Source organism: Colobus angolensis, unplaced genomic scaffold (genome assembly GCF_000951035.1).
Source record: "Colobus angolensis palliatus isolate OR3802 unplaced genomic scaffold, Cang.pa_1.0 Scaffold394, whole genome shotgun sequence".
Classification (NCBI taxonomy): Eukaryota; Metazoa; Chordata; class Mammalia; order Primates; family Cercopithecidae; genus Colobus; species Colobus angolensis.
Window position 1 is genome coordinate 3,802,530 of NW_012117310.1, and position 11,521 is coordinate 3,814,050.

At 38.9% G+C, this 11,521-nt stretch overlaps 1 protein-coding gene across 3 annotated transcripts in view; it reads right to left on the reverse strand.

Moving 5' to 3' along the window:
* SLC25A13 (solute carrier family 25 (aspartate/glutamate carrier), member 13) overlaps window positions 1-11,521 on the reverse strand; it is a 214,560-nt gene that overhangs the window by 180,690 nt on the left and 22,349 nt on the right. For all 3 annotated transcript variants that reach the window (XM_011955113.1, XM_011955112.1, XM_011955111.1), the window contains exon 2: window positions 2,215-2,268. Coding sequence is in view for 2 of the 3 variants with exons in the window: in XM_011955112.1 (XP_011810502.1) it covers window positions 2,215-2,268 (54 nt within the window). In the remaining variant the exon portion in view is untranslated. The remainder of the gene's footprint in view (window positions 1-2,214; window positions 2,269-11,521) is intronic.

Consider the following 11,521-nt stretch of genomic DNA (forward strand, 5'->3'; position numbering starts at 1 on the left):
AAATTTATAAAGAATCTTGCTTTGTTTTTAAGAGACAGGGTCTCACTCTGTCATCCAGGCTGGAGCACAGTGGCATATTCATGGCTCACTGAAGCATTAAATTCCTAGGCCCAAGCGATCCTCCTACCTCAGCCTCTCACTGGGATTACAGATGTCCACAAGCCTGATTTTTTATGTATAATCCAAATCTCCTTACAAATGTGTCTTTTTTTGTCCTCCCCACAAAACTATCCCTGCTTTTAATCCACTTGCTTGTGGAGTCTTCGTTTCTCCTTTACTTAAATTATTACTTAATTTCAAGCATTTACTGAATCAATATATAACATGTATCAGATGCAGGACACCTATCACATAAGTTACCTCACTGAATCGTTACGTTAAAAAATGTTTTATTATGCAAATGTTCAGGCCAGGGACAGTGGCTCACACCTGCAATCCCAGCACTTTGGGAGGCCGAGGTGGGCAGATCGCCTGAGGTCAAGAGTTCGAAACCAGCCTGATCAACATGGTGAAACCCCATCTCTACTAAAAACACAAAATTAGCCAGGTGTGGTGGCGCATGCCTGTAATCCCAACTACTCAGGAGCCTGAGGCAGGAGAATCGCTTGAACCCAGGAGGTGGAGGTTGCAGTGAGCTGAGAAAACACCACTGCCCTCCAGCCTGGGCAACAAGAGTGAAACTTTGTCTCAAAACAAAAAGAAAAGAAAAAGAAAATTTTCATGCATATACAAAGTAGAGAGAACAGTATAATAAACCCAATATTCCATTTCCCAATTTCAAAAGTTATCATCATACCGCCTACTCATTTTCCTCAATCCACCGAAACTGGATTATTTAAAAGCAAATCTCAGAAATTGTAGTCTCATCTGTAAATGTTTCAGTGTATATCTCTAAAACATAGACTCTATATTTCCCATAATGAGAATACTATCAGCCTAAAGATCAATTAATAACAACTCCTTAATATCAAATATCCTATCCATGTTCAAAGTCCTTAATGTCTCAATTAGTTTTAATAGTAACACACTGCGATGAGGAAAGGGAGACTCATAGATTTAATACCTTTCCACACCATATTCAGTACACATCAAATTTCTCATTTGACACCCTGGTCCTCTTTCCATACAACTCAGCTGCCTTTTCATAATGTTTAGAAAGACATATATATATACATATATATATTATGTGTGTATATATATTATCTTACAAAAGTGGCCTTTTCTTTTCTGAGTACTTTAATTTCAGCTGAATAACAGAAAGGTGTTTCAGTGTCTGGAACCTGAGACAGACTTTTATTCTATTAATCATTCACTGCCCAATATCACAAAATAGGTGGAAATATAAGATGCCAGTATAAGACACAAACTTCTATCATGTCTGTTGTGCTCTAGTATCTACTATTATCCATACTGGGGCCTCCTCCCAGCATACTGCAGTCATCATAAAGTGATGATAATGATGACGATAACAACAATAGGCTTCTACCAGGGAGAGACAGGATAGGCCCGTGGATGAGTGAAGGATTACTGAGATGTTTACAATGAACTTTAAACTTCCTAGGAGAAAAAGCTATATGGGTCAATACTGAAAGGGTAAATGGGTTGCAAAACTCAATACTCCAGCAACTGCTTTTATTCACATACCTTACACCAATTGAGATAAAAGAAATTAAAATACAAACAATGTTATCATCACAGTCACCTACAAATTAGTTTCCTATACATTTTAAAAAGCAGATGCATTTGTAAGGCTCTCCCCTTTTAAGACATGTTGGGAATTTTTATTTTATTTTATTTTATTTTTATTTTTTATTGAGACAGAGTCTTGCTCTGTCACCCAGGCTGAAGTGCATTGGCATGATCTCAGTTTACTGCAATCTCTGCCTCCCAGGTTCAAGCAACTCTCCCGCCTCAGCCTCCGGAGCAGCTGGGATTACAGGCACATGCCACCACACCTGGCTAATTTTTTGTAATTTTAGTAAAGATGGGGCTTCACCATGTTGGCCAGGCTGGTCTCAAACTCCTGACCTCTGGTAATCCACCCACCTCGACCTCCCAAAGTGCTGTGATTACAGGCGTGAGCCACCACACCAGGCTGACACTTTGGGATTTTTAAAAAATATAACAATGAAATAAAGAGCTGTTTGAAAATAATCTTTAAAAGTTATAGAACACAAATCAAACAAGAAACAAAATAGATTCCTTTATACTGACCTTCAAAAATACTGTTCTAAGCTCGGCTGGATCTGCTCTCTTGGTTAAAGCCACCTAAAAATAAACATAAAAATGTTTATGTTATTACAACAAAGCTGAGAAATCAAGCTAGCCGACTAAAGGAAAATAAATCTCAGGTTAGAAATTAGTGTATTTCATTTTTGTACTTAAATACCATGTTACCCCAATGCATAAAATATGCCCCCTCCCCATTTTAAATTAGACTCCTTATGTAGCTTCTAAAATGATACAATTTTATGCAAGGAAACAGTAGCAAAAGCTCTTAATATCTAATGTTGAATATATATAATTTATTAAAAACAAAGAAAAGATGAAACATTACAAGCACTTGGCATTTATTTTTACTTATAATCCAGTGTAAACCATGCTCTTTCACAGGAGAATTTAAATATACAAATGTTTGTCAACTATGCAAGAGAACATATTTCTGTTTGTTTTTGAGACAAGTCTCTCTCTGTTGCCCAGGCTGGAGTGTAGTGGTGCGATCTCGGCTCAGTGCTACCTCCGCCGCCCAGGTTCAAGCGATTCTCCTGCCTCAGCCTCCCAAGTAGCTGGGATTGCAGGCATGTACTACCAGTGGCAGCTAACTTATGTATTTTTAGTAGAGACAGGGTTTCACCATGTGAGCCAGGCTGGTCTCAAACTCCTGACCTCAAGCGATCTCCCCGCCTCAGCCTCCCAAAGTGCTGAGATTATAAGCATGAGCCATCATGCCCAGCCAAGAGAACATATTCCTTAAAGAAGTCAGTGAACTAGGGAAATCATAGTAACTCAAGGGAGCTACTTCTCACAGTTTCACCATGAACAGGCATGTATACCTCACTACGTGGGCATGCCAAAGAACTTCTCCTCCTTTCCTCAGCTTTTAATTAATAAATCATAAGTCTTCAAAAGTATGATATTATTCTACATATTTTAGAATTACAAGGGGCTGTGGTTACCTTTGAAGAGCAAAAATTGACAGATTAGGTCAGAATAGGTGTTGTGCTTAATTCTCCAGGCCACAAAGTCCAAAAACATAGCTGGGGAAAAAGCAAGACAAACTTGAACATGGCTTCCCCAGGCCAACACAAAAGAGCCCTTATGTGGAACCAAACAGTGGGTTTATTCAATGTCTCAACACCCAATCCTGCTGGCAAAAAACATTATGAGACTGAGTTCTCACCAAGCACAGAGTCACCCCATGATGAAGCCAAGGAGAGGCTCCCGGAACCACCCAACACTGGACCCATGTTGCTATCCACAGGGAGACTTATGCAAATTGTTCCAAATCCCTTCTGTGCGCTAGCGAAGGCTGTTCTGAGATCTTTGGACAATGAGTTCTCTGTCTCTAAATATGGAACTGCCTGAGCTCCTAGGCTCTCCACTGTCAGGAATAATTTTATTAACTAATCACTAGAATGGGAGTAGTCTTTCTGAAACCTGATGCTTGGTCACCTTGTTTCCCAAAGCAAAACTGATAACTCTTCATTTCAGCTGAGTACTCGTAACCAACAAGGCTATTTCCATCCATAAGAATACTTTTTTTTTTTTTTTTTTGGACACGGAGTTTCACTCTGCTGTCCAGGCTGGAGTGCATGGCTCAATCTCAGCTCACTGCGACCTCCACCTCCCGGGTTCAAGTGATTCTCCTGCCTCAGCCTCCCAAGTAGCTGGGATTACAGGCGCTTGCCACCACGCCCATCTAATTTTTTTTGTATTTAGTAGAGATGGGGTTTTGCCATGTTGGTCAGGCTGGTCTCGAACTCCTGACATCATGTGATCCACCCGCCTCCACCTCCGAAAGTGCTGGGATTACAAGCATGAGCCACCATGCCCGGCCTCTAAATTTTTAAAACAGGAAATTTAATATAGGAAATTAGCAAAACACGTAATAGAAAAGTTGAAGAGTCAAATAGCAAAGCAGGACAGATATTAGCCACAGCAGGAAGCCTCTACCATCTCCAGCACTGCAGAAACACAAGGGAGGAGTGAAAGCCAAGGTTAGCTGGTGAGATCTAGGATCTTGATGAAAGATATGTCTAGTGGGGAGCTAAAATTATGGAAAAAGATGGAGCCACTGTCACAAAGTGCCGCCCAAGGTATATCCTGGCTTATACTTTCTTCCATACTCCATCTCCCACCAGTGTTTCCCATTAGCCAAAGCCAGTGGACAAGAATACCTGAGTAACATCATTAACAGGAGAAGAGCATGGAATGCTCAGCATATCATTCATTATTGCCAAGAGTACTCTGTACTTTCTCTTAGCTGACCAGATCTTAAACTTCTCCTCTTTTTTCATCCAGACAAATATTTCCACTGTGCCCTCTGGAAGGCACACTCTGTGATCAGCAAAATCCCTTCAGCCTCTTCTCAAAATATTCCCTCAACTTCCTGCCATAACTGCAATCTAGATGGACCCTTAGCACATCAATTCTCCCATAGGCGGTTTTTCCTTTGTACTACACATATCAGGACTGTGAGGTAGGAATCCTTCTTGCTTTCAATTTTTTCTTATAAGCCATTACTCCCAATCCTTGTGTTAAAATTCTGCTTATGGGACTCATACTATCAACAATACCACTGTATTAGTCTGTTTTCACACTGCTATAAAGAATACTACCCAAGACTGGGTAATTATAAAGGAAAGAGGTTTACTTGACTCACAGTTCTGCAGACTTAACAGGAAACATGGCTAGAAGGCCTCAGGAAGCTTACAATATTGAGAGAAGGGAAAGGGGAAGCAGGTACCTTCTTCACAAGGAGGCAGGAAGGAGTGAAGAGCAAGCACAGGGGAGCTGCCCTTTATAAAACCATCAGATCTCATGAGAACTTACTCACTATCATGAGAACAGCCTGAGGAAAACCACCCCATCATCCAATCACCTCCTTGGGGGATTACAATCTGAGATAAGATTTGGATGGGGACAGAGAGCCGACCCATATAAACAACCCTACCCCCTCCTCACTGTTGTTATCTACCAATATGTCAGTAACTCCCCCTCACCCCACCGCTCACACTCTCTTTCATCATACCCTTCCCCGACATTCATTAAATACTTGGTATCTGCCTCACTCTGTAAGTTGGGTTGCTTTTGGCAACATGTAACAGAAAACCCCAAATGAGCTTACTTCTTTATTAGAACATGTATTTTCTCACCCATAACAAAAGCTCTAGTGACAGGGAAGGTTCCAGACTGCTTAATTCAGTGGCTTTATAATATCATGTAGGATATGCCCTTTTTTTTCTTTTTTGGCTCTGCTGTCATAGCCATGATGCCACCTTCAGCTTGTTCTCTTAGACTGATTCCCCTCATAGTAGCAACACACATGTAAACCATACCTGTGCATTCTCTTACATGTAGGCAAGGGATAAAAATGAAAGTCATAGTGAGAAGCTTGTTTAGTGAGCATGAAATAAAAGTGAAGGGAGCTAGTTGTATTATTTAAATATATAAAAATATTTGGCCAAGAAAACTGGAAATCTCTCTTCTCTACAATAAATATGCTGGTTATCATGGGTAGGTCCTTAGACCAGGATTCCAAATCATTTGGAAAGTGTCTGGAGGGAGCTGCTCATATTTGTCTCTGTGGTTCTTTCTATGTATGCATCTGTCTTAGTCTATTTTGTGTTGCTATAAAAATACCTGAGATTGGATAACTTATACAGAAAAGATGTTTATTTAGCTCATAGTTCTGCCGGTTGAAAAGTTCAAGGGCATGACCATGGCTTCTGGTGAGGGCTTTTCTGCTATGTCACGACATGGTGGAGAAAGCCAAAAAGAAAGTGGGCACATGAAAAGAGAGGAAAACCTGAGGGGCGTGCTGGGTTTATAACAACCCCCCTCACAGGAACCAATTCATCACTATAAAAACTAATACAGTCTTGCAAGGGTGAGATCTCACGCACCACTGTGAGAACAGCACCAAGCTATTCATGAGGGATCCACTTCCATCACCTCCCACTAGGCCCTACCTCCTAACATCCCCACACTGGGATCAAAACATGAGTTTTTGTGGGGACAAACAATCCACATCCAAACCATAACAGTACCATAGTTGACCAGCTGTCCTTCTGTTTGACACATCATTTCTTTGGATGTCCCAAATCAGTTTATAGTCAAGCATTACTGGTAAGGGAGCTATTCTGTCTTATTAAGGTGTCATTGCATACTTCTGTTAGTAGTCATCTTGTGTTAATTCAACTGTTTGACTCTCAAAGGCAATCTTAGTTCTTCCATTTCCAAGCCCTATAAGTACAGTTTGCTTTAGTGGGAGATAGTAGGGCATAGCCTGATTCTAGAATAGTGCTGCTCTACCATTTAACATCTCTGAGCCATAGTTTTTCCATCTGTAAAGTGAAGATTATAAAGTTGCTTACCTCATAATGTTATGTGGACAAAATGAGAAAATAAAAGGTCCTACCATAGCACCTGGCACATCAAAATGCACTCAATAAATGTTGTCTAGAATTATTATAATAGTATATTTCTTTCCATTCTTTTCTATTTTGTTTTATTTTAATATCAGAGAGACGACAGGGTGCAAAGGCCCTAAAACAAGACAGCAGGGCATAATAGAGAAACTGCAAGTAATTCAGTATGGTGAGAGGATAGATGTCAAGGAGGATGAGCAGCTGTCCCGATATAAAGATGAAGAGATGCACAGGAGACTTGTCATGCTAAGGAATTTTGACTTTATCCTATATATGTTACAGGGGGAAAGGCACTGAAGAATTGTAATCAGAGGATACCAGGATCAGATTTGCATCTTCAAATAATCACTCTGCCAGTGGTGCATGCCATGGATTACAAGAGCAACTGGAGGCATGGAAGCTAGTAAGAAGTCTATTACAATAGCTTAGTTCAGAGATGACTAGACTCTGAGTTAAAGGAGAGGAGTTCTGGTTCCAGTAATGGCAAAGTAGGTTGTATCAGATTAACTTTCTCACAGAAAATTATAAACTCTAGACAAAACATTTTTAAAACGAATATTTGAAAAATGCCAGCTATTTGAGTGCACTGGAAATTGAACAAAAACAAGGAGAAACAGGAAGAGATTTGACCCTTAAAAGAAGGACATTTCACTGGTTGAGATCCACAATTATATGCCTTTTCCCTGAGAGCAATCCCCAGCTCTTATGTCACAGAATGGCTTGAACTTAATCAGTCACATTATTTTTGGCTTGAAGTGTCAAAGGACAGAGATTGGACCTGCCAGAGCAGCTGGAAATTAAGGAGGGAAATCTGATTTTTTTAAAAAAAGGGGAACTTGGAGGGAGACCCTAAAGTCCTTGACTGACCCTGAAATCACATGCATGGAGGGACTCTAAGGACCTGGAGAAAAGTAACAGCTAGAAGGCTGAAATTCCTGAGCAGAGATTTCAACTGCTTCCCATTGCAGAGAAGGCAGAATTTAGAGTTTGAGTGCTGCCAAGTAAAAGGGGTAAATTTCTCTTGGCAAATATTTCAAGCTTTTCATTGAAACCCATAAATCCCTTAACTTTGGAATAAAGACTATGTCAAAGGATGAAAGTACTTACCCTAAGAGTAAGACTAAATTGTTGAAATAGACTCATCCTAAAAAAGTATGAAATCTAACCCCCATCAGTTCAATGTTATCAACTGGTGATTTACCTGCCCACTAGAACAAAAAGTCAACACTCTTTGAGGACAAAACAAAATCTACAGTCACTATACTGTACAATCCACAAGGTCAAAAGTAAAATAAAAAGTTAGTAGATATGTGAAGAAACAGAAAAATATGACTCAATGTCAAGAGAAACAGCAGTCAATATAAATCAACCTGAGATAAGCCACATATTGGGATTTGTAGACAAGGGCTTTAAAGCATTTTTATATAAATAAGAAAGGAAAAATATGGCCATAAAGATTAAAAGATAGAGAATCTGAACAAAAAATACAAATTCTTAAAAGAAAACAAATGGGGCTTCAGATCCAAATAACATGGCATAGACTAGTTCCTCTTGGACAAGGTGGTATAGACTCAATGATAAGATAAATCCAGGAAATAATGCAAGAGCCAGACAAAAGAGAACTGGAAACAGTGGAAAGAGGAGGTTAGACTGGTTAGAGACTCTAGGATTGGAGGAAACTTAGCAGGACATCCTATGACCCCAACCAAAAAGAAGGCTACGTAGGTCTAGTGTTTCCTGATCTCCTTCCTACCTAGCAATAGAAGTCAGCCAAGGTTGACTCACTTTTCCCCTGGATGATATGGGAATCTTGATGATAATCCCAGGTGAAACTGGCAGCAGAGGAGATCAATTGGAGGACCTGCTGATGATAAGGGACCAAGTGAAGTGTTCTCCTTCCTTATTAGTCCAGATACTTCCATCCTCCACCAAGAGAAAACTAGTAACTGGGTGGCAGCAGCAAGGAGGATCCCATCACAAGTGACATGGACCAGGGGATGTCCCATACTATTGTGGGATGGCCTAGGGAAACTCCTTCTCCGTACTCAGCATCACCACCAGAAACTAGTGAGAGCTCCAGCCGCACCAAATAATCAAGCTCACAAAAATAGCACTTTAAAGGCTCTAAAATGTAATTGTCATTAGAATCAGAGTCCACAAAAACAGGCCAAGACCTGTATGCTATACCTAATAGGGTGACTTCTTGCTATAATAAAATATTTAAATAGGATCCAGAGCCTCCTAAAATAATAGACACAATGTTTAGGATACAATAAAAAATTGCCTAACATAAGAAGAAAATCACAACTTTAATGAGAAAAGATAATCAACAGGTGGCAACACTAAGATGAATCAGATGTTGAAATTATCTGACAAGGATTTTAAAACAGCCATTGCAAAAATTATCTTACAACAAAGGAAAAAAATAGAATTTCTCAGCAAATAAATAGAAATTATAAAAAAGGATCAAATATATGTTATATAATCAAAAAACACAAAATAGAAATTAAATACTTGTTAGATGGGTTCAGTAGTAGAGTGGAGATAACAGAGGATAGAATCAGTTGGGACTGATTGACTTGTCAAGGGAATTCATCCAGTCTGAACGACAGAGATAAAACAGACTGGAAAAAAAATGAACAGAGACTTATATATCTGTGGGATAACAAAAATCAAACACTGATACCATTGGAGCCCCAGAAAGAGAAGACAAAAAGTGATAATGAGAGAATATTTAAAGAAATAATGGCTAAAAACTTCTAAGAAATTGAACAAACCCCAAAACGATAGCCCCAAAAAAGTCTACATCAAGACGTACCATAATTAAACTTCTGAGCAGTAATGACAAAGAAAAAAACCTGAAAGGAGACAGAGAGAAATGACACATTACCTATATGGGAACACCAATTCAAATTACAGCAGATTTCTCATCTGAAACCATGAAGACCAGAAGGAAGTGGTACATTTTTCAAGTGCTTTTTTTCAAGAAAAGAGCTGTCATCTCTGACTTCTATATCTGATGAAACTATACTTCAGGAATAAAGTATATTTATTGGAAATAAAGACATTGCCCCATGAAAGATGACTGAAAGACTCAGTCACTAGTAGACCTCCCCTTAAATAATTGCTAAAGTAAGTTCTTCAAATAGAAAGGAAGTGATAAAAGAAGGAATCTTAGAGCTGCAGGAAAGAAGAAAGAACAATAGGAAAAGCAGAAATATGGCTACATACAATAGAATATCCCCATGAGTTTTCTAAATTATATTTGATGATTGAAACAAATATAGTACCACCTGATACTCGAGGCAATGATATTTAAATATGGGGAAGGTAAAAGAGCCTAAATGGAAGTGATGTTTCTATATTTCATTTGCGTATTACTGTATTTTCTTATTTCTTATATTATTGATGTTTTGGCACCTAAGGCATTGCTGAGTGGGGAGAGACTGCTCCTCCTAGGGCTAAACAATTCTCAGAGATACATTCACCACGGAGCATGTCTTTCATAAGCCAATCCAGAACCCCCACTCCAGACCACTCCTTCTACCTGGATTGTATACTCCAGGAGGCAATATCCCTCTGCCCTAATCACCCCAAGGCCAGGTGCTAGACAACTAGGACCATCCCTACAGCCTAGAGACAGTCAAGAGTATTCAAACTATCCAAACCAAAGCATACTCAGTTACTTGCCGTACCTTGCCCATTCCTTCCTCGGAAAACCACAATAAAACTTTTTGCCCACGCTTTCCCCTCACTCTTTCAGCCACTGGCCTGGTACTTTTCCATGCTGCCCTGTGTGGCATGGCTTATGCCCTTCTCTTAGGATCTTGTAACAAATCATCTTTTCGACAGTAATCATCTCCTGATCTGTTGGCCTCACAATACCTGAATAAAAACAAAATCCGGATACATTTAAAACACCTTAAAGTGGTAAGAAGTTGATATCAGTAGTCTCTGATAAGTTACATATGCGTAATGTAATAACAATAGAAAACAATAACTACACAAACTGATACACTTAGAAACACTAAAAACCAATGTTTAAGTAATACACAAGAAGCAAGAAAAGAGAAACAGAGGAATGGGAAACAGGAACCAGAAAGCAAATAGCAAAATGTCACATTTAAGCCCTAACATATCAATAATTACCTTAAGTGTTAATGGTGTAAATACACTAATTAAAAGATAGAGATTGGTAGAGTGGATTTTCTTAAATGACATATTTGCTGTTTACAAGGAATTCACTTAAATTTATCAGCATAGGTTGAAAATAAAAGACTTAACATGCAAACATAAAAAGGCAGGAATGGCAATGTTAATATTCTATAAAGTAGATGTCATAGCCAATAAAATTATTACAAAGAAGGATATTGCAGAGCCTCAAAACACATGAGATAAAAACTGACAGAACCAAAAGGAGAAATAGAAAAATCCACAATTATAGTTTGGAACGTCAACACTATCTTATTAGCAACTGATGGAACGTCTAGATAGAAAATCAGCAAGTGTATAGAACTGAACAATACCATAAACCAATCGGATCTGACTGACATATATTTTGCAGAATACAAATTGTTTTCAAATGCCCATGAAACAGCTGCCAGCATAGACCATATCCTGGATCATAAAAAAGAATCTCAAAAATTTTTAAAAATTGAAATCATACAGAGTATGTTCTCTGGCCATAGTGGAATCAAACTAGAACTCAATAACAGAAAGATGACTGTAAAATCTCTAAAGCTGTGGAAATTAAGCAACAGATATCTAAATAATTCACGGCCAAGGAAGTCTCAAAGGAAAATTTAAAATACATAGAACTGAACTAAAGTGAAAATACACATATCAAAATACAGATAATGCAGGTAAGGTAG